The sequence below is a fragment of the Salarias fasciatus genome, chromosome 3 (assembly GCF_902148845.1).
Source record: "Salarias fasciatus chromosome 3, fSalaFa1.1, whole genome shotgun sequence".
Lineage (NCBI taxonomy): Eukaryota > Metazoa > Chordata > Actinopteri > Blenniiformes > Blenniidae > Salarias > Salarias fasciatus.
Window position 1 is genome coordinate 27,857,401 of NC_043747.1, and position 23,496 is coordinate 27,880,896.

A 23,496-nucleotide genomic window follows, 5' to 3' on the forward strand; every position below is an offset into this window, starting at 1 on the left:
ACAAAACCTGTGAGAAATGTCAAGATGTAACACTGGCACAGCAACGTTTTTACCTCAAAGTCAGATATTCTGAACTCTGTGTGTCTGTGTGTGTGTGTGTGTGTGTGTGTGTGTGTGTGTGTGTGTGTGTGTGTGTGTGTGTGTGTGTGTGTGTGTGTGTTCTCGTATTTCTATCCTTGTTGGGGCCAAATGTCCCCACAAGGATAGCAAAACGTGAAACGACGTGCCTTGTGGGGACCTTTTTCCGGTCCTAAGTAGGAGAAACAGTGTTTTCTTGACCATGTTGTTGTTACTGAAAAAAGTAAAAGTGCAAAAACATTTCTTTAGGGTTAGGCTTTGTTGTGGTGTGGGTTAGGGTTAGGGTAAGGGTCAGGGTTAGGGGCTAGACATGAATGGGAGTCAATGGAAGGTCCCCACAAGGATAGAAATACGAGACTGTGTGTGTGTGTGTGTGTGTGTGTGTGTGTGTGTGTGTGTGTGTGTGTGTGTGTGTGTGTGTGTGTGTGTGTGTGTGTTCTCCGAAGGAGCTTTGCACTTTTCTCTGATCATCCTGTGGCGCTCTCTGCTGGACTCCAGCAGTACTGTCAGGGTATGTTTCGTAAAATAAAATGTCACAAAGACCATTTTATTAATAAGAAGGATCAATGCTAGTTTCTTTTTTGTTAGTTTTTTTTTTAAACTAATAAAGTAAAACGATTAAACACATTTGTATTTACTATTATTGTCTTTGTGCTCATGACTTATGTCCTGGTGTTTATTTTGTGTCTTGTCTTGGCGTACCTCTTATTCTGAAATTTTATTTGGCATTTTATTTGTTTATTTCAAAGGATCACGTACAACTTTTTAAGTGCATTTAAAGCTTTTTCTTTAGTTAAAATAGTCTGTATGGTCTGCTTGTCTGTATGGTAGATTTGAAACACGCCTTCCTTAAAGTGTCTTTATCTAATTAAATTAACTTTTTCTGAATCGGAGAAATAATAAAAAATAAAATCTAAACATAAATAAATAAATAAATAAATAAATAAATAAATAAATAAATAAATAAATAAAAATCCCCCGCAGTTTGTGTTTTTTTTTTTTTTGTTTTTTTTGGCAGGACGGGTGGGAGCAAGTGTGTATATTCCTGAGTTTAGTATTATAATTAGCAAGAGCTTATCTAATAACCTGTCAGTATTCACAGCAGAGATAACTGCCATCATTCTTGCTCTGCAATGGGTTGAGGAGGTCCGGTCTGACAGAGTGGTCATCTGTTCAGATTCAGCAGCAGCTATGGAAAGTCTTACTGCTAAGGAGACTTGTAGGGACGATTTATTGCTGGAGATTCACACTGCGCTCCTCAGGTTGCAGAGAGCTGGTTCAGTCATTTCTTTTTGTTGGGTGTTGGGTGGAATATCAGGTAATGAAATAGCAGATGAATCAGCAAAAACAGGCTCTAAAATTAAAAGATGATAATGTTATTAGAATCCCAATGGGTAAAAGTGAAGCAAAATCGATGATAACAGCAACGATGCAGCGAGCATGGCAAACCATTTGGGACAAGGACAGGAAAGGGAGACATCTGTACAGCATCCAAAGCTCAGTAAGAGTGGAAGATATGAAAGGAAAAGGCAGGAGGGAGGAGGTGGTGTATTCACGGCTAAGATTGGGTCACACAGGGTTGAGGAAAACTTTGTATTTGATAGGTGAAGTGGACTCAGATCAGTGCGACGTGTGTAATGTTCAAGAAAGTGTGGAACATGTACTGATGGCGTGCAAAAAGTATGAATCTCAGAGAAGAGTTTCGAAGGACAGGCTGTATGAATTAGAAAGGGGATGGAGCCTACAAGGTGTGTTAGGGCATTGATGGGGTTTATAAAAGGAACAGGGCTGTTCCACAAGATATAAGGGTCTGGTTTCCTTGTCTTTTTTTTTTTTTCGCGAATACGGTGATTAGAATGTAACCGGAAATACATCTACCCAGAGATACAGTAGGTGGCGGTATGCACCTAAGTTGTTAGTCGCCACCCGCCATTGTCCCAAGGAAGAAGAAGAAGAAGTTTTTCGGAGCAGGAACCAAAAAGTTGCCAGACGGAACCAAAGCTCGTGTTTCCCTCCGGACTTTTTTCAATGGCCGCCCGTGTTCCTTGAACTTTTCCCTGGATTTTGGACTTGTTGGACGTTTCAGGGAAACTCGGAATAACATTTCAGAAGCCGACTTTTCCCGATGTCCGCCCTGCCGCGCCTGCTCCGCGCCGCGTCGCGCGGCGGCAGCGAGCAGAGCCTCGCGCTCCGCCGGAGTCTGGCCGCCGTCTCCGCGGCCGGCTCGGCTCCAAACACACCCCGGTACTCCAGCTCCAGCCGCCCCGCCGCGGTCCGCATCGGCTGCGCGTCCGGATTCTGGGGCGACACGGCGACGTCAGGTGGGTCACGAGAAGACGGAGCGGCTGACGGGTGTTTCCGAGTGGTGTGTGTGTGTGTGTGTGTGTGTGTGTGTGTGTGTGTGTGTGTGTGTGTGTGTGTGTGTGTGTGTGTCTGATTGTAGTGTTTTTTTGCAGCTGTGTGTAGTCGTTGATGTGTTTTGTGTCTCTGGTTGCAGGTGGTCTGGTTGTGTCATTGACATGTTGTGTATTGTTATTGTGTCTCTCTGGTTTTGTTGTGTGTCTTTGTATTGTTGTTGACAGGTTGTCTAACTGTTGTTGTGTCTCTGGTTGCTTTGTTGATAGGTTGTGTGTCTCAGGTTGCGTTGTCATTGACAGGTTGTCTTGCTGTTTGTTTCTGGTTTCATCACATTGACAGGTTGTCTGGTTGCGTTGTCGTTGACTGTTGTCTTGTTGTTTTGTGTCTCTGGTTGCATTGTCACTGACAGGTTGTCTTGTTGTGTGTTTGGTTGCGTTGTTTTTGACTGTCGTCTTTGTGTTGCGTTGTCATCGACTGTTGTCTTGTTGCTGTGTGTCTCTGGTTGAGTTGTCATTGACGGTTGTCTTGTTGTTGTGTCTCTGGTTGCATTGTCACTGACAGGTTGTCTTGTTGTGTGTCTGGTTACGTTGTCATTGACTGTCGTCTTTGTGTTGTGTTGTCATTGACGGCTGTCTTGTGTCTCTGGTTGCGTTGTGATCGACTGTTGTCTTGTTGTTGTTGTCTGCAGTCCCTCAGCTGGTCCATGGAGGACGGTTGGACTTCCTGGTGTTTGACTACCTGAGCGAGATCACCATGTCTCTGCTGACGGCCGCCAAGTCCAAGAACCCTGTCAGTCACACATCAAGCTCCACCTTTACAACCGAGGCCTCGTTTCCATGGCAGCGCTTCACGTGAAATCTCATTGGTGTAGTTTGAGAACAGTCAGCAGAGAAACATTTTGTTGAACATTGTCAGTGTCTCTGAGCACCATTGTTGTGTAAACGGAACCCCTGAAAATGGCGCGAGGGTTTTGAGCGTCGGTTGAAGTCGTTGCCATGGAAACAGCCCAAGCCACAGTGCAGCGTATCCTCACCAGGCGCCTCCGTCTCCTCCTGCAGGCCCTCGGTTACACGCCGGACTTCGTCCAGGCCGCCCTCGCTCCGTTCATCGGCGACATCCACAGGAAAGGTGAGGCCTCGTTGCCCGTGTGTCGTTTCCATGGTTACCGGTAAGCTCCCGCCTCCCCTCCCCCCGCCAGGTATCCGCGTGGTGAGCAACGCCGGCGGCGTCAATCCGCTGGCGTGTGCCGACGCCATCCGGGAGGTGATCAAGAAGGCGGGGCTCGACATGAAGGTTGCCGTGGTGACCGGAGATGACCTCATGCCCCACGTGAGGCTCCTCCTCCTCTGACGTCAGTGCTGTTTGTTTATTTGTGTGTTTTTTAAAAGTTCTCTCTGCTCTGCTAGAGGAGCAGCCTGTCGGAGGTCAAGATGGCCGACGGCAGCGGCAGCCAGCGACTTCCTGCGGCGCTGCACAGCATGAACGTCTACCTCGGGTACCACGCGCACGTTTACCTGACGATCGATTTGTTGTCAACTCATCCGTTTATCTACTGAAATCCTTTTTGTAGATGTTTTCCTGTAGTTTATTACCTGTTGTTTGCTATCTTATAGTTTGGTGGTTGTTTAGCAGATGTTCTCGTGTAGTTTAGCCATAGTTTATCTCTGCTTAATCAGTTAAATACTCGTAGATAACCTGTAGTTTACCTGTCTAAACGTCACTGACTCGTTTCCCTGTTATGTGCCTGTTGTGAGTTTGTTTGTTTGTTCTCCAGCCGTTGTTGTCTGACTGTTCTGTCATTGTTGACCGGCTGTTGACTGGTTATTGACCGGCTGGTGTTCTTGACTCGCTCCCGTTTCGCCGTTGACTCACTGTTGACTGACTGTTGTGTCGCTGTTGGTTGGCTGTTCACCAGCTCTTGGCCAGTAGTTGACCAACTGTTGTCTGGCTGTTGACTGACCATTGACTGACTGTTAACCAGCTGTTGTCCGGCGCTTGATTAGCCGTGGACTTGCCTTTGAGCCCAGTGCTGACTGTTAGCTGTCTATTGCCTGACTGACTGCACGGTTCATACAGTCATGAAAAACCTGGAGAAGTTTCAGAAAGTTAGAGTAAAATTTCTCTGACTGTCTAAAAGTTCCGGTTTTTCTGTTTTGTGTTGAGAGTTTTTGGCAACGTAGATGCCATTACTGATGGTTAGGACAGATATGATTGTTTTTCAGATATTCAGATTTTTGTAATATTTTATTGGTGCAGCAGAAACTCATTCCGGGGTTTTCACCTCAGGTGTCATGGTAACAAATACGCTCCACGTCCAGCAACCGGTCTGGTTTTAACTCCTGCCCATGTCAAGAACAGCTGGGATGAAAAAGGTTACAGTCATGAGTATCGGATTAGCTGTGAAATGTTGGGAAGCGCAGCTTCAAAAAGGCAGAAAGGAGCCAAGACGTGACAGAAAACATTCAACATGTCCAACGTGGGGAAGGCTGTGCTTGTTTGAACCCAGATGCAGACAGCAGCCAGCTGGAGTCACAACTGGTTTATTTTAACAAACGAGTCCAGAACGGTGAACCACAACTGAGTCTGAGTCCATAACAGAGTTCGAAAAGCAGAGAGACAGACACAGAAGGAGCGAAACCCCAAGGACAGCCGGGCAGCAGCACAGCCGGGCAGCCGGACGGGGACGTCAGATGAAACAAGCGCACCCGGGCGTCTGTTCAGTCCTCAGGCTTGGTTTTGTTTTGTAAAAAATGAGCAGATGGGAAGACACTGCTGGGGTCTTTATTTTCAGACAGTGGATATTTTCTTATTGGGAAGCTCCTCGTGTTTAAATCCTGGAGTAAAAATCACTCCAGTGAAGAGTTGAGTCGAGCTGTTCTAGAGGTTTAGTGAAAAGTTATGGAGAAGTGGTGGGAAAGCATTAGTGAAAGAGTGTCTGAACCCGCTGCTAACAACTCTTGACCAGCTTTGACCAGATGCTAACCAACTCTTGACCGGCTGTTATCCTGCTGTTGCCCCTCCTTTGTCCCACTAATGATCAGCTGTTGTCCTGCCGTTGACCGGCTGTTGTCCTGCCGTTGACCGGCTGTTGTCCTGCCGTTGTCCGGCTGTTGACCCGCTGTGTCCTGTCAGGGCGGAGCCGGTGCGGCGCTGCCTGGACCTCGGGGCGGACGTGGTGGTGACGGGTCGCTGTGTGGACAGCGCTCTGGCTCTGGGCCCGCTCATGCACACGGTACGTTGTTCCACCGAGGACCGGAGACGACGAGGCGACGGAGGACAGTTCCACACGTGACACTCTGTTTGTTCTGTTGCAGTTTGGGTGGAAAAAAAACGACTACGACCTGTTGGCTGCTGGGAGGTAAACAAACAGACAAACAGCTGAAACACACACAATAACATACACAGAGGGAGATTTTTTTCAAGCGTGTATGTGTGTGTGTGTGTGTCAGCCTGGCAGGTCACCTGATCGAGTGCGGCGCTCAGAGCACTGGAGGAATCTTCACAGACTGGCACAAAGTTCCCGACTGGTCAGTTTTCTGAATGGAACGCCGAGAATTGGAATATGTAAATGAGGTCATTTGCATATTAATGATCCGTGCGCCCTGCAGGGACAACATGGGCTTCCCGGTGGTGGAGTGCTCTCCGGACGGCTCCTTCGTCCTCTCCAAGCCCCCCCGCACCGGCGGCCTGGTGTCGTTCGGCTCGGTGGCCGAGCAGCTGGTGTACGAGATCGCCGACCCGCGGCGCTACCTGCTGCCCGACGTCACCTGCGACTTCAGCCGGGTCAGCATCAGGGAGCTGCCGGGTAGGAGGCCGCCGCCGCCGCTGTATCAACAGAACAATACCGAACCGACTGTCCGCTGCCTGGACGGCCACCCAGCAGACCCCGGCATTGAACCGCTGACCGTCCGGTGAACCGTCCGGGCAGCTGCTGTGAACTCGAACACGGATCCCTGGACTGTGATAAGAGCGCGATAGCGGGCTTCCTGTGTGAGGTTTCCCAGAGTGCATCGGCTGCTCGAGCCACACACGGAGAATCTTCTAGAACTGTCCTGATCAAACCTCTTAGGGTTCAAACCGGGGATCTGGCGGCACACCGCCACTTTCAGCTTCAACGGAATGATCACAGGAAGCCGACCCAGGGTATTACTGACTGAACGGTGTGTGTGTGTGTGTGTGTGTGTGTGTGTGTGTGTGTGTGTGTGTGTGTGTGTGTGTGTGTGTGTGTGTGTGTGTGTGTGTGTGTCCTCCATCAGGTGTGGAAGGAGGTGCAGTTAAAGTCAGCGGTTCTAAAGGTTTGGCTCCATCACATGACTACAAGGTGAAACATCTTCATCATCTTCAGTATCGTCTTCCTCACTTCCTGGAGACTTGAACGTCTCTCCTCCTCCACCCCCCACCCCTCAGGTGTGTGCTACCTACATGGACGGCTTCAGGGTGACGGCCGTCTGCACCCTCGGCGGTCCCAGAGCTGCGGAGAAAGGCCGGCGGACGGCCGAGAGCATCATCAAAAGGTTCGAACCCCAGAGAGAGTCCTCAGAGCTGAGAGAGCGCCAGAGAGAGAGAGCTCAGTTTGTTTGTTTGTCCAGAACCAGGAGAATATTCAAGCAACTGGGACTGGAAGACTTCAGTTCAGTGAACGTTCAGATCCTGGGAGCTGAAGACACGTACGGTCCGCATGCCAGAAACAAGGTGACTGGAGGATAGATGGATGAAGGATGGATGGATGAAGGATGGATGTGAAGCCAGTTTCAGACAGGCTGTGTTTCTGCTCTCAGGGCTCCAGGGAAGCGGTGATCTGGATGTCGATGCAGCACAAACAGAAGAAAGCTCTGGAGCTGTTCTCCAGGGAGATCGCATCGGCCGGGACTGGCATGGGTACAGCGTTAGTCCTGACCGATACCGCTAACCGTTAGCTACCGACCAATACCACTAACCGCTAACTACTTACCGATACCGAGTACCCATACCACTGACTGTTAACTACTGACCGATACGGAGGACTGATATGAGGACCAGGTTTTATTGGCTCATATAGAACTGTGTGTTGAGCTGTTTTGATCCTAGGTTCAGTCACTTGGTGCTAGCATGAAGTAACGTCAGCTCAGTAAGAAAGCTGGGCTCGCAGCAGCAGACGGGGCAGCTCCTCATTAGAACCTCCAGTACATTTAATCTGCCGCCCTCGTTCTTTATTTAGACTTTATTTATTCTGCTTTGGGTTAAGGTTCACAGTCTGTCCTCATCGGCCGCAGAGCAGCACAGCTCCCAACTCTCCACCTCCTCCTGGTTCACTCTGGGGTGACACTTCAGCCCCCGCTTCAACCCCTGCTTCACCCCCTGCTTCACTCCCTGCTTCACTCCCTGCTTCAGCCCCGCTTCACCCCCTGCTCCACGCCCCACTTCACCCCCTGCTTCACCTCCTGCCTCATCCCCTGCTTCACCCACTGCTTCAGCCCCTGCTTCACCTCCTATTTCACCTCCTGCTTCACCCCCTGCTTCACCTCCTGCCTCACCCCCTGCTTCAGCCCCCGCTTCAGCCTCTTCTGCTTCAGCCCCTGCTTCAGCCCCTGCTTCACCCACTGCTTCAACCCTGCTTCACCCCCTGCTTCACCCCCTGCTTCACCCCCGCTTCAGCCCTGCTTCACCCCTGCTTTACCCCTGCTTCACCCCTGCTTTACTCCCTGCTTTACCCCTGCTTCACTCCCTGCTTCACCTCCTGATTCAACTCACTCCGCAAGGCTCCTTCTGCTGAATTGTGTCGATTGTTGCTGGTTCGTGCCGATTGTTGGAGAGTCGTGCCAATTGTTGCTGACTCATGCTGATTTTTGATGAGTCATGCAGATTGTTGGCGAGTCGTGCCAATTGTTGAATCAGGCCGATTGTTGATGAGCCGTGCCGATTGTTGGTGAATTGTGCCGATTGTTGAATGAGGCCGATTATTGCTGAGATGTGCCGATTGTTGCTGGGTCATGCCGATTGCTGCTGGTTCGAACCGTTTGTAGCTGACTTGTGCAAATTGTTGGCAAGTTGTGCCGATTGTTGCTGGTTCGTGCCGATTGCTGAGATGTGCCAATTGTTGGCGAGCCGTGCCGATTGTTGCTGGTTCGTGCCGATTGTTGAGTCGTGCCGATTGGGGAGTTGTGCTGATTGTAGCTGGGTCGTGCCGATTGTTGCTGAGTCATGCCGATTGGGGAGTTGTGCTGATTGTAGCTGGGTCATGCCGATTGGGGAGTTGTGCTGATTGTAGCTGGGTCATGCCGATTGTTGCTGAGTTGTGCCAATTGGGGAGTTGTGCTGATTGATGCTGGTTCGTGTCGATTGTTGGTGAGTCGTGCTGATTGTTGAGTTGTCCCAATTGTTGCTGAGTCATGCCGATTGGGGAGTTGTGCTGATTGTAGCTGGGTCGTGCCAATTGTTGCTGAGTCATGCCAATTGGGGAGTTGTGCTGATTGTAGCTGGGTCGTGCCCATTGTTGCTGAGTTGTGCCGATTGGGGAGTTGTGCTGATTGTAGCTGCGTCGTGCCCATTGTTGATAAGTTGTGCCAGTTGTTGAATTAGGCTAATCCTGGCTGAGTCGTGCTGATTGTTGAGTCAGGTTGATTGTTGCTGAGTTGTGCCGATTGTTGATGAGTCATACTGATTGTTGAGTCAGGTTTATTGTTGCTAAGTCAGGCCGATCGTTGCCGAATCAGGCCGATTGTTACCGACTGGCCCTGACCTCCGGCCTGTCCCTTCTCTCCCTGTGAGCAGCTCCCGGTCTGACCGGCATCGTCGGAGGACGGCCCAGAGTGTGAGTTCACACTGACCACATCCGACGCCGTGACAACCGCAACACCGCGTGAAGGAGTGTTTGTGTTCCGCAGGTCTCCGGTCCTGAAGCCGTTCTTCTTCCTTCACCCCAAATCTCAGCTGAAGGTCAGAAGGTCAAAGTGTCGTCTTTGAACCGTTGAGTCGACGTCATGCAGGCGACTGACCTCTGGAGCCGCTGTCTCCTCAGGTGGACATTCACATGGACGACGGGCTCGTGGAGTCTCTGTCGGAGGCGGAGCCCGATGCGCACCGACAAGAGGAAGCCCCGCCCCCCTCGGAGGACGACTCACCTGACACAGGTAAATGGGCCCAGGTGGTCGTCCAGACTTCACCTGGACGAGAAGAGGCTGAAGACACAACCAGGTTCCAGCTGTCCTGTTTATGATCCCCTCCTGCAGGGGGCAACGCTGACCCTGACCCACTTACCACCTCCATTCAGATTAGTGTGTGTGTGTGTGTGTGTGTGTGTGTGTGTGTGTGTCAGTGTGCCACTTTACCTCCTTTCAGCCTTTTTCAACCGGCACTGCTTCATTCATTCAGAAAAGCTGGAAGCAGCGAGTCTCTGCAGACAAACAGCTTCAGATAAAGACAGGAAGTCTTCGTTGACCCACTTTGGTTCAGAATGCGGAGCATCGTGAAGCGGTGGCAGCTGGTCTGACCGGCCGAGATGCCTCGGGAGACCAAAACAGCTGCACGTGCTGGATACACCTCCAGACCAGTCCAGCTGAAAGTCACTGAGACGTCTCCGCCGCGTCCGAAACACCTGTCCCAGTGCGAGAGGCTAGGCTGACAGGCTAGGAGCTGATAGGCTAGGAGGACAGGCTAGGAGCTGAATGGCTAGGCTAACAGCTGATTGGCTAGACCTACAGGCTAACAGCTGATTGGCTAGGCTGACAGGCTAGCAGCTGATTGGCTAGGCCTACAGGCTAACAGCTGATTGGCTAGTCCTACAGGCTAGCAGCTGATCCGCACGAGTTGCTAGGCTAGCAGGCTAATAGCTGATTGGCATGAGTGGCTAAGGTAACAGGCTAACGCTAGGCTAACAGGCTACAGCTGATTGGCTAGGCTAACAGCTGACCCAGCTGGTTCCCGATCTCCGTCCCGGACGGTGGAACAGAGACCGTCCCTCTTCTGAAGGCCGTTGTGTCTTTGTGTCCTCAGACCTTCCCAGAGGGCCTCACAGCTACCGCCTGGAGGAGCTGGCCTTCACCAGGAGCGGAGACAAGGGCGACACGGCCAACATCGGTGACGCCTTGCCCGCACTCACTCACACCCGTTCTCCGCCTGCACCGCCTTTTACCTGAAAACACCGAAACACGCTGTCTGCTGTGTCTCCAGGCGTGATCGCTCGCCACCCGCTCTTCTACCCCTACCTCAAGAAACACCTGACTTCTTCTGTGGTGGAGGACTACATGTCCCACGTCATCCAGCCGGGGCTCAAAAATGCCGTCAAGAGGTGAGGAGGAGTCAAATTACAACACAGCAGTGGGGGGAAAAAGGTCCAATTTACATGTTTTTCAAAGTAAAAATCTCAATTCCTTAAAGCTCAAGACGTCAGGTCTGTCGGGGCTCCGTGTTAGCGGCTGACCGATCAGAATCACTGTCACATCAATTCAAGTTTTAATTCAAGCTAAAATCACTTTATGGTATGGTTTTATTTATACAGGGACAGTGTACAAAATAACATTAACCACAAAGGAGAGATGCTTTGTACCAGGTTATAGCAAAAATGCTAATTTCCACCAGTAGTCCCAGGGCAGCTTGATGTTACAAGCTGTAAAAACTGATTCTAAATGTAGATGGAACATGATGGCCATATCTTACAAAACTGGTATCCTAAGATCATTTCATAACATTTAATTTGAGAGACATTTACCTTAAAAAAACAAATCGTCACCCATTTCTACACACAAGCTCTTTCACTCACTCATCACACCACAGTTTAAAAACCTGTTTTTTTTTATCAGCCATTCTTTTGTTAAACGTGCAAATGTTTTAAAATTGGTACACGCAAGAATCTCAGTTGGTAGTGAGTTCCACCGATTCATTGAAGTTATAGAGAAGGCTGATCGAGCAAACGCAGTTTTACACTTAGGAACGCTGCATTCTCCTCTGGTCGTAGATCGAGTTGTTCGGTTCAGTTTTTCAGAACACAGGGCTACAAATGTTCTCAGTGGAGGTGCTGCGAGACCTTTAATTATTTTGAAGAGAAGACTTACATTTGAGTAGAATATTTGATTTTCCAAGTTCAAAATTTGATATTTAGTTAGAATAAAACAATGATGGTAACGCCTGGGTTTTCTATCATGGATCCTAAGCGCATATTTATACATTGATTCAAGAGGTCTCAGAGCAGTACCACAACCCTGTGACCAACTCGATATACAATTCTGTCAGCACGGTGCATGTTGAAGGTTTGGATTCAGACACGTTCATTAGAATATAAAAACAAAGACAGAGACAGAGTTTCAGTTACGTCCATATTGGTCATTCAGACAAATTGAGTTCAGACCATTTGACTCAGTCTCCCCCCCCCCCCGCAGTAATCACCCCGTAATACCGCAGCAGAACTCTCCTAATTAGAACCAGGTTCTCAGAGTCTGACTGAGTTTCTGAGGAAACGGATCAGCAGACGCAGAGTCTGTTCTGAGAACGCAGCAGAACGTCCTGCTGGGACGACCGGGAACGTTCTGATGAGACGACCTGACTGATTTGACCTCCAGAAGACTTTCAAGGTTATGTCTTGAGTTTAAAAGACGTGAATCCAGTCTTTTTAGAACCGGCGTTGGCTCTCTGTTCTCTGCATTTCTTCTTGTCTTCACTTTAAGAACGGAGAACCGAGGTCAGCTTTTATTCTGAATTACTGCCGTGACTCAGTGCTGCCCCCTGCAGCTCAGTGGGGGCGTGGCTTCAGCCGGCTGAGCGATCCGAGCTAACCGCTAACAGACGCACACACTCCCGTAAAGCCACGTTTATGTGTGTCATAAAAACCCTGCCACCTCTGAGGGTGTGTGTGTGTGTGTGTGTTTCTGGCACAGATACACTCTGCCAGGAATCTACGGCCTCAACTTTGTTCTGCAGAACTCGCTGGGAGGGGGAGGGGTGGCATCACTACGCAGCGACCCCCAGGTAACACACACACACACACACACACACACACACACACACACACACACACACACACACACACACACACACACACACAGCTTGTTGACAGTGTGTGTTGTCAGACTTATACAGCAGTAAAATAACATATTTAAAACATGGATTTAAGAATGAAAACAAAATGATGAAACTAATGTCAAGTGTGTGTCTTGTATCTGGTTTTTGTTTATGTGTGCCTGTGTGCGTTTCTTTGTGTGTCTGTTTGTGTCTTTGTATGTCCATGTGTGTGTGTGTGTTTCTATCTCTTTGTGTGTGTGTCTGTTTCTTTGTGTGTCTGTGTGTGTGTCTCTTTTCTTTTGTGTGTCTCTTTCTGTGTGTCTGTATGTGTTTGTGTGTGTCTGTCTCTTTGTGGGTGTTTGTTTCTGTGTCTTTGTATGTCCGTGTGTGTATGTCTGTCTCTTTGTGTGTGTGTCTGTTTCTTTGTGTGTGTCTATGTGTGTTTGTGTCTATGTGTCTGTCTTTCTGTGTGTCTTTGGGTGTGTGTGTTTGTCTCTACGTGTTTGTGTGTCTGTGTCTTTATATGTCTGCGTGTGTGTGTGTGTGTGTGTGTGTGTGTGTGTGTGTGTGTGTGTGTGTGTGTGTGTGTGTGTGTGTGTGTGTGTGTGTGTGTGTGTGTGTGTGTGTGTGTGTGTCCAGGGGAAGGCCTTTGGTCAGATGCTTCTGGACCTGAAGCTTACAGGACTTCCGGACCTGAAGTCTCTGGTGGACTGATTGGAGCCGGTTCTGCCCCGGTGCATCATGGGAGGCAGAGTTCACATTGGATTAGTATTAATTAATAATCATCCTTTTATTAAATCACTGTTTGGTGCCTGAAGAATAAAAACTCTCATGTTGACAGGATTCTGTACAAATCCTGTTTTGGGTTCTGGTTCTGGACCTGGACCCTGGACCCTGGACCCTGGACCCTGGACCAGCTGCCATCAGCTGTTTTCTGACTGTTGTTGAATCAGACTGTTGCTTTGTGTTGGTCGACTGTCTGGACCTGCTTTGCTCTGATTGGCTGGAATGCTTGTTTTCGGCGTCTCTGGTCGCCGTTGTCGTGTAAACAGACACAAAATGCTTCACAGGTTTTGTCTCTTGAGCTGGTTGCCGTGGGAACGAGGAGGAAACCCGAGCGCATGCCACCGCCTCACACGTGGCGGCCATGTTTGGTACCACATACCAGCTCCGGGTGGGCCGCCCTGACCTTTGACCCCACCGGAGAAACCCCGAGGGGGATTTGTCGGGTAAACAAACAGGAGTGTGGGTGGGCGGAGCTCGCCGCCCGGCAGCGCCGCCGCAGGAATGCGGCTCCGCCTCGCCGCTCCGTCCTAATCGCTAACAGACGGCAGCGTCCGGCTCGGACCGCAGCGCCATCGAGCTCCGCCCGCTCCATCCGCTCCGCCCGCCCCACCCCCCGCACCACAAAACGACAAATAAACACGAGGCGTTCAAAGACTCCGGGAAAAGCGGGACGGGTTGAGGAAAAGTGAGGCAGCGGCTGATCCACATCTGCTCCGCAGCAAACAGTCGACCAGCACAACAACAACGGAGAGGAAACCACAGGAAGCAGCTCAGTATGTGGGTCAGACCAGAACCAGAACCAGACTCAACCTGCCAGTCTCGCCACAGGTATCTGGGTCAGACCAGAACCAGAACCAGAACCGGTCGTCCTCCAGCTTCAGATCGGACCGGACTCCTGAGAATAGCAAGGCTTCAATCAGAAAAACAGTTGAAATGTTTTTTAGAATGGCTTTTGTTTCGATAACGTTGATCGAGTTACCGTGGCAACGCTTCACAATGAAAACATCGGTTTGAAGCTCTTTTGTTTCCGGTGACTGGGATTAAAGGGGGCCTGAAGGACGATCCCTCCACCAGGTCTGGTCTGGATGTGGGCCTGGATCTGAATGTGGATTTGGATTTGTTGATCTCAGTCTAGATCTGGACCTAGTTGAGCGGGGTCTGCCATTGGATCTGGGTCTGGATCTTGTTGATCTGAATCTGGATCTAGTTGATCTGGGTCTGGATGTGAATCTGGTCCTGGAGCTGGGCCTAGATCTGGCCTGGATCTGAATCTAAATTTGGATCTGGGTCTGGATCTAGTTGATCTGGGTCTGCTCCTGGATCTGGTCTGTTTCGGTTTCCGTCTCCTGGACTCAGCTCGCTTGGTTTATCATCAGCTGTACTGCAGACGTGACTGAAAACTTCTTGTGCCATTTGATGGACTGGTTCTACACTGGATCAGTTCCTGGTCTGGTTCTGATCTGGTTTTGGTTCCGTTTGGACGGATCTTGAGGAACTCTGGAATCCTTTGATCTGTTTGAAGGATTTCCAGCTCAGGCTCCGCCCCCCTGAACGGTTGGCTGAAGGCACAAAAAACCATAAAACCTTTGTGCCAAAATGTTTCTCCTTCATTTGGCGCCAAAACCCCGACGGTCCTTGATCAGCGCCTCGTGGAACACCAGAGAATGTTCTCCGCTTTCAAAAAGCTGCACTTTCAGGGACTTTTCCATCAAGATGTTTTAAAACATTCATCCGTCCTTTTCTTTTTTTCCCTCCAACACGACAACTTTGACCTCATTGAACTGTTCTTTCATTTAAAGCCTTCCATCAGATTTCAGGCCGATTTAATTATCTGATGCTTTAATTTTGGAGAAACTTCAGCATTAATTCTCAAAACAGCAGAAACGATACAGATTGTGAGTAAAACTCCTCCGAGACGGAACTACAAGGGTTCTCACCGAGAACCCTGAGGCTCTGGACAGTGTGAGGGAAAGTGTTCCGGGTCCAGGACAGAACCCTGAGGAACCCCAGAACCAAGTGAAGGACAGCAGCGAGCTGGAAAACATCCGATTTTAAAGAGAACTGATTATTTTTTATTCAATTTTCTCATTTTTGGATGATTTTAATTTCCCCTGGAAAAAAACCATGTAAACAAAGTCCAGTTAAAATGTTGATTTGTTGTTTTTTTTAATCCCAAACCGCTGCCGACGCGTTCCTCATGATGCACACACTTCATTTAATCACTCTGACAGCTCGGTTTTTTAAGATTCTAACTTTAATTGCCCTTTCAGTCCATTTTTTTTAAATGCGAAGAACCTCAGTAGTTTTTTGTTTTGTTTTTGTTTTTTAGATTGTTGAACATTTGAAAATCAATAATTTGCCTTCTTTTCACCGTTTTAATCTTCAGCTGCTGCCTTTCAGGACACATTCAAGTGTTTGTACAAAAGTTGGTTTTGTTGATACTAAACTTTTGAGATTAAAGATATTTTTGGAATCAAGGCTGTCTTTGTTTTTGTTTGTTTGTTGGAGGAATTTCACTATGAGGCAGAAGTTTAACAAATGTTTTTGTCTCAAAAGCAGAAAGCAGAATTGGTAAATACTTATCACAGCAGTGGAGGCGTCGGCCCTTCAGAGTCTTGCTCAAGGACACTTTGGCACATGGAGAATCGAACTAAGAACATCCCGATTGTGAGACGACCAGTGAGAGAGAACCAGGAGGAACCATCAACCATCCAGAACGCTTTAAACTTTAAATTACTGGAGAAAACACTAAGGATCTGGTCTGGAGGGATCTGGGCCTGGTCTGGATCTGGATCTGGATGTGAACTGGATCAGGTCTGGATCCAGGCCCGGACCTGGTCTGGATCAGGCCTGGATCAGGTCTGGATCCAGGTCTCCTGCCGAGCAGCAGCTGCAGTCTGAACTCATTAATCTTTCGTTGCTCGTCTGTCAAAGAAAAGAAAAGAAGATAAACGAGGTTTTCTTTCTGTCTGAAGGTTCCCACAACTCACCGCTCCTCCTCCTCCTCTTCATCCTTCTGCTCATCTCTGCTCCTTTTTCCTCCTTCACGTCCTCATCTTCATCCTCCCCTCTCATCCTCTTTCACCTCTCTCATAATCCTCCTCCTTTTAATTAATCTATTCTTCACTCCTCTCTCCTTTCTCCTCACCCTCTCTCCATACTGCTCTGTCCTTCTCGGCCCTCCTCTCTTTTCTCCTCTTCATCCTTCATCCTCCTCTCTACTCCAACTCCTCCTCCTCTTCATCCATCTCCTCTCCTAATTTTCTTCCTCGTCCTCTCTCCTCCTCTTCATCATCCTCCTCTCTCCTCCATCTCCTTTCCTCCTCTTCATCCTCTTCTTTCTCACGCCTCCAACTCCTCCTCTTCATCCTCCCCTCTCATCCTCCTTTCTCCTCCTCATTCTCCTCTTCATCGTCCTTTGTCTCCTCTCTCCTCTTCCTCATCCTCCTCTCTCTTGTGCATCTTCCCCGTCTCATTCAATTTCCCCTCCTTGTCCTCCTCACCATCTCTTTTCTCTCCTCTTCATCCTCCTTCTCTTACTCTCCTCCTCTTCATCCTCCTCCTCCTCCTCATCCTCCTCTTCCTCCCCCTCTACCTTCATCCTCTCTCATTCCAGGATTCCAGAGCTTCTGCTTGAAGCTCCTCAGTGTTTTGTCTCCTTCGTCGTGGCTTTCAGACAGGAAGTGACCATATATGGTCAGGGGTGATTGACGGCTCAGTGGGGGGTCACCACAGGGGGGCGTCACTCATCGAACCCCCCAACCGACTCAATGGCCTGCAGCAAATCCCCCACAATCCTCTGCTGCTGGAGGAGTGATGACAAACAGCCAGTCAAGAAAACAACACAACACACACTACACACTACACAAGCTGCACACTACACAAACTACACAAAGTCAGCACAACACACACTGCACACTACACAAACTACACAAAGTCAGCACAACACACTCTGCACGCTACACAAACTACACGAAGTCAGGACAACATACACTGGAATCTACACAAATTACGCAAAGTGAACACAAAGTGAAAACACAACTACACAAAAACTCCAAAAAGTGTAAAAACGTTCAAACAAAACACATCAACTACACATTAAGAACAGAAAAAAAACTACACAAAAGTGATGCTACATGAAACAGCATTGTAAAAATGCAAAAGCAACACAAAAATTCAAAACACAAAATAAAAGCTACAAAATAAGACAAAAAAGGAAAATTACACAAAACTGTACAAACGACACAGCAGAAAAGACCCAAATGAAAAACAGAACAGAAGAACGCAGGAAGTGGAAGCAGACACATCAGTGTGTGTGTGGGGCCATTTGGTGGTTTGTAACTTGGTAACAACTAAGTGCGACGTGACTTTATTGAGCCACAATAAGTCCCCCCTACACACACACACACACACACACACACACACACACAGGAGTCTGGTGACGTCATGGGCCCCGGTTAAAGCCGCTCGCGGAGGAGGTGCAGCAGCTCACTGCTCCTCCGCTCCTCATCATGTTGGACACGCTCACCTTCCTCCTGGAGAGACTCTTCCTCCTCGCGCACATCAAGCTGTCCAGCCTGCTGCCTCCTCCTCCTCCTCCTCCTCCTCCTCCTCCTGCTGCTGCTGCTCCTCCCGCACCTCCTCCCGCTCCTCCCGCCTTCCAGCGGGGCGACCTGCTCGAGGTGCCGCGCACGCTCTTCACGCACTTCGGCATCTACCTGGGGGAGGGCCGCGTGGCGCATCTCATCCCGGACGCGCTCCCGCTGCTGTGCGCAGACCGGCGGCGGGTGCAGGAGATGGTCACGAACACGCGCCTGCTGCTCGGCGTGCTCTCCAAGCGCGCCAGCGTGCGCGTGGACTCTGTGGAGGACTTCGCGTACGGGGCCGCGGTGCTGCGCAACGCCGCGGACGCAACGGCGCGGCGGAGCGCGCTCCCCGCGGAGGAGGTGGCGCGGCGCGCGGAGCGGCGCGTGGGCGCAGTGTCCTACAGCCTGCTGTGGAACAACTGCGAGCACTTTGTCACGCACTGCCGCTACGGGGACGCGCGCAGCCTGCAGACGGAGCAGGTGAGCGGCTCTTCACGCGCCCTTTACGCGTCCTTTACGCACAACTCGCGCGCCCCTCGCGCGCTCTCTGGAGGTGTCAGACTTTCCTTCTCTCCCTGAAACTTTCCAAGCCCCTCACGTGCAGCCGCTTTGACCCACTTTTCTCTCTCGTCCGGGCGCGGGGCTGCCAGATTTCACACGCAGCAGCTTTTTAGAGGTGTCACGCGCGGGTTTTTTAGTAGAAGCGTCTCTGCTCTGATTGGATGGAATCAGGATTAAATCCAAGTTTCTCCGAAATGAAGTTTCTCTTCCTCCTCCCGGAGTCTGAATCTGAAACCTCGATCCTCCAGAGTTCCACGTCTCAGAACCTCTTTAAAAGTTTTCTCTCTGTTCATTTCATGGAGGATGAATGAAGTTTTTCGGGTCAGAGGCTTTTATTGTGAAAATACTAAAGATGCTTCTTTTGTCTGATTGAAGTGAAACCTTTCTGAAGTGAACAGAAAGAAAACTTTAACCTGAAATAACCTCAGGAGATGAAGATGAACCAACGAGGAGGATGAAGCTGCTCCCCCCCCTCCTCCTCTACCTCCTGTCTCCTCCACCCTCCTCCCCCTCCTCCACCCCTCCTCCTCCTCTCAGTCATCTTCCTCTCTCAATGCTCTTCTTGTTCTCGAAACTTTTCCGTTCCACATTTTCCTCGTCTTTTCCAAGACAGGCTCACGTGCTGAGAGACTGACACCTCCACCCAGGAGGAGGAGGAGGTGGAGGGGTCTGAAGCGTTCCGTTCCTTCTGGAAACTTTGGGAAACGTGTTTGAAACGTTTCCCAAACCGCCCGTTTCCATGGAAACAGGAAAAGCAGTTCAGATCTGGAGTTCTCCGCTGGACGAACAGTGGCGAAGGAGAACTCAGTCTGTTAGAGCTTCAGCTGCAGACCTGGAGAACGTTCCGTCAGCCTGGCGGAGGACGGTTCTGTTCCGGATGACGCTGAAGCTCGTCCCTCAGGTGGTTCTAGAGAAGCTTCAGACTGTTCCACAGCTTCATGCTGCCTTGTTCGCCACACTTCAGGTTTCGTTCCACACTGTTCTCCGATCTCATTCAGGTTCTTTTTGGTTCCAGCTGCTGGTTTCTAATTTTTCACAGTTCTCCAAGGAAAGTTTTGAACACTGTTGCCTTTCTTTTTTGAAGCTTCTTATTTTTAAAGTTTGAATATTTAAAGTTTTGGCTTTGGAGTTTTAAAGATTTGGAGGCGTAATGTTTTAAACTCTTAAACATTCTGTAATTTATTCAAGTTTTAAAAGTTTGACTGATGTTTCCTGGTTTTTGTAGTTTAGTGGATTTGAAATTTTGTGGATTTTTTTCATTTAGTGAATTTGAAGTTTTCTAGATTTTGTAGTTTTGTGGATTTGAAGTTTTGTGGATTCTGTAGTTTTGTGGATTTAAATTTTCCTGTTTTTGTCCATGTCATTGTGGTCTGGGCTCTCAGACTGGTTTTGGTCTCTCTCCTGCCGCTCTCAGACTTTCTCCTCTGATCAGGTTTCACATCCTGAAACTTTAACCCCAAACATGTGAGCCGTCTCATTAAAAGGGGGTCCGGGGCCAACAGGAGCACTTCAAAGACCCTAAGCCCCCCAGCCCCCCTTTGAGCCCTGCAGCAGAATAAACAGCAGCTCTGATAAAGTCCAGACCCCCAGATGGACTTTCAGATCCGCCTGTTTTCATCCGAAACGTTACAGCTGCTAATGTTGAGTTTCATGTCTCAAACCTACTAAAATCTCTGGAAATCAACTTAAAATAAACCTGAAACTGAGTGATGGGTCATCCTGTCATCCTGGCTGTACTTCCGGTTGTCTCCGTCTCACTTCCTGTCATACTTCCTGTTGCTCTGTTTCACTTCCTGTCAATCTGCCTGTACTTCCTGTTGTCTGTGCGATACTTCTTGCCATCCTTCGTATTGTTTCTTTTTTCATCGCAAAGTGTACAAATAATCAAATTTAAAAATAACTGGAAAAAAATTGCATTTCCTGAAGAAAATGCAAGTGTGAATGCTGGCCCGAAAATGCTAAACCGTAATGCAGAAGAATTTCAAAAAGACAAGTTGAAAAAAGTTTGAAAAGTTTGAAAAACCTGAAAATAGTATGAAAAACCTGAATAAAGTTCAAAAAAGCTGACAAGAGTTGAAAAAGGCAGAAAATTTGAAAAAAATTTGAAAAAAGTGAAGAAGTTGAAAAAAAAGAAAAGTTTGAAAAAACCTGATAAAAGTTTGGAAAAGCTGAAAAACGTTGAAAATGTTGAAAAAAGCTGAAAAAAACCTAAACAATTTTCAAAAAAAGCTGAAAAACGTTGAAAATGTTGAAAAAAGCTGAAAAAAACCTAAACAATTTTCAAAAAAAGCTGCAAAAAGTTGCTAAGGATTGAAAAAGGGGAAAAAAGACTATTGGAAAAACTGGAACTTTGAAAAGCTGGAAAAAGTTAGAAATTCCTGAAACTTTTTCAAAAAGCCAAAAAAAATAGTTAAAAAAGTTGAGAAACCTGAAAAACATTTAAAAAAGCAAAAAAAGAAAAAGTTAAAAGAGAAGAAAAAAGTTGGAGAAAAACAGAAAAAAGATTGAAAAGCTGAAAAAGGTTGAACACAGAGTCAAAGAGCATTCTGGGTAAGTGAAATGTGACAAAGTTTCCATTTCAGATAGAATCCCGCCAAATGTAAACACATCCCTCCGCAACCAGGACTTCAGAATATTTTTATGTTCCTAATGCGCTGCGCCTGTGTCCCCCCTATTGAAGCCCTGCTTCCCTTGCTTGTCCTTGTCGGCTCTTTGTGGGTCTGTCTATGTGCTTCTGTGTTCATGCCAGCATCAGCTCTACTCTGCTCTGAGATCCTCATGTGTTTTTGGAAATAAAGGAGTTTTGTTCTACCTGTGCCTGGGTCCTTCCACCCCTGCACCGTGACACTATCGTTTAGAGATAGTGATAACCAGGTATTTAAATTCCTTTTTGATGGCAACACCTGGAACAGACATTTGGGGGTGATCATGGATATTTTCTATCTTGCTTCTTGTCATCCTTCTCTCACTTCCTCTTATCTCTATCTCACTTCCCTGTCATCCTTCTTCCACTTCCAGCCGTCTTAGAACCGAGCACTGCACATCACAAATCTCAATACAGTTGAAAAACTGTGAAAAGAAGCTGAAAAAGTTCACAACGGTTGAAAAAAATTAAAAAAAACTTGAAAAAAGTTTGAAAAGATCAGAAAAACCTAAAAAAAAAAACCTTCAAAACAGCTGAAAAAGGTTGACAAAGGTCGAAGAAGTGGGAAAAAGCTGAAAAAGTTCCAAAAGTTCAAAAAAGCTGAAAAAAGTTCACAAAGGTTGAAAAAAAGTGAAAAACATGGAAAAAGTTAAAAAAAAAAAAGTTTCTAAAAGTTGAAAAAGTAAAAAAAGCTGAAAAAAGTTCAAACTTTGAAAAAATGAAAAAAAACTTGAAAAAAGCTGGAAAAAGCTGACGAGGGCAAAAAAGTTGGAAAAAAAGCTGAAAAAAGTTGAAAAAGTTTGACAAGTTTGAAAAAGCTGAAGAAAATTAGAAAGACCTGAAAAAAAGCTGATGGCAAAAGTTGTAGGAGGAGAAATGCGTCAAAAAATGGTGGAGGAAGTCAGAATAAGAATACAGAACAATAATAATAAAGACAATCATGATTGCCTTTAGAACCGAGCATAGTACATCAGAAGTCTAAATGTAGGATACAGTAGAACCAAAAATCTAAACAAATTAAGGGCTCAGTCAACACTAACATTCAGCGAGCGCCCACAGCGCAGCAGGGCCTTCCTCCACCTCACGAAGTTCGATGAATCAAAGTAAAGGCGTAGCTCCTTCAAAAAAAATCTCAAAATCTAAATCTAATCTCAAAATCACGTTAATAAAAATGCCACACTTCCTACATCCATGATTATTCTTAAGGGCAAGTTGAACCAAAACTGTTCATATTGTGACAGTAAGACTTTTAAAGCACTGTTGCGTCAGGGCTCTACTCATGGGGTTGAAGTCGGTAGCATTTAGTCCCCCTTCTTTAACTGTATCATCCTTTCTAATATTAGAAATAATTTGGTTGATACTTTAATTTATATTAATGGAGTTCTACTTTTCAACATAACACTTTAATTTTTTTTCTCTATATAGCATAGTCTATAATTTAGAGATGCTGATAGGCAGGTATTTAATTTCCTTTTTGATGGCAATACCTTGAATACAGACATTAAGGGGTCATGGATTGGTTTTATCTCGCTTCCTGTTATTCTTCTTTCACTTCCTGTTGTCTTGTCTCACTTCCTGTCATCCCTCTTTCACTTCCTGTTGTCTCTGGTGTCACTTCCTGTCATTGACCCCGCCCTTCCTCCCTGTCTGTCTGTCCAGTTCTGTGATTGGCTGAAGCGTGGTGTCCAGGACCGCCGTCTGGCCGGCGTGTCGTTGGCGTGGGTTCTGCTGTGGACGTGGTGTTCCGGCTTGTCGTGGAGCTCGGCGCTGCTCGGCGTCCTGCTGTCCTTCACGCTGTGGATGGCGAGTTGAGGACGGCGAGCTGAGGACGCTTTGCGCTCCACCCCCCCACCCCACCCAGGAGACGGACAGAAAAATCCAGTGTTCCTCTCGTCTTTGTACAGAATGATATTTTTACATTTTGACTGTTTTTATTCTTTTTTAATGGTTGTCATTAAAGAAAATGTGATGAAAGAGTAGTTTGTTTTTCTTTCTTTACAGTCTTTAACCACAAATTAATCACTACAGCTTTCTATTCTTATTCTTCTGCAGAAATAAAGGACATAAATTATAAATTAAAAGCAGCCTTGAACTGAAACTGTATCAGATTGTTTTGTGAAAACGCAGCACAACAAATTTTAAAGCAATTAATGATCAGTAACAGATTTAACTACAGATTGAGATAAATGGCTGAGCATTACTTAAAGGCCTATCAAAAGATTAATTTTCTATTTTTGCCACTGAAAACAGGATTTCCATTGTTAATTGTGATCAATCAAGTTTTGAATTCCGTGTTTAAAATTCAGTTATTTTGCATTTGAAGGCAGTTTTGAACCTCTAACATAAAGCATTTCTCTTCAGAGTGTCTTCATCAGGAATCAACACAGAAAAATAGCTCCTTTTTCACCTTTTTGGATTCTCTCTCTCTCTCTCTCTCTCTCTCTCTCTCTCTCTCTCTCTCATTATCATTAGCAATTTTTAAAAAAAATATAAAATTTAAAACAGTGTAAC

At 47.5% G+C, this 23,496-nt stretch overlaps 2 protein-coding genes across 2 annotated transcripts; both read left to right on the plus strand.

The window, feature by feature from the left end:
* Nucleotides 1-2,081: 2,081 nt before the first annotated feature.
* Nucleotides 2,082-15,308, plus strand: LOC115386041 (uncharacterized). Its single transcript, XM_030088233.1, has 20 exons — nt 2,082-2,399; nt 3,125-3,225; nt 3,495-3,564; nt 3,635-3,765; nt 3,843-3,931; nt 5,569-5,668; nt 5,751-5,794; nt 5,886-5,963; nt 6,045-6,241; nt 6,693-6,757; nt 6,844-6,950; nt 7,026-7,128; nt 7,215-7,314; nt 9,187-9,226; nt 9,300-9,351; nt 9,434-9,545; nt 10,408-10,491; nt 10,585-10,702; nt 12,285-12,375; nt 13,048-15,308. The coding sequence occupies exons 1-20, from the start codon at nt 2,204-2,206 to the stop codon at nt 13,120-13,122; spliced, it is 1,953 nt and encodes a 650-aa protein (XP_029944093.1). The 5' UTR covers nt 2,082-2,203; the 3' UTR covers nt 13,123-15,308.
* A 2,363-nt stretch (nt 15,309-17,671) lies between these two features.
* Nucleotides 17,672-22,797, plus strand: LOC115385832 (lecithin retinol acyltransferase-like). The gene is made up of 2 exons (XM_030087899.1): nt 17,672-18,260; nt 22,645-22,797. Exons 1-2 carry the CDS (start codon nt 17,706-17,708, stop codon nt 22,795-22,797), a joined length of 708 nt encoding a protein of 235 aa, XP_029943759.1. The 5' UTR covers nt 17,672-17,705.
* The last annotated feature ends 699 nt before the right edge of the window (nt 22,798-23,496 follow it).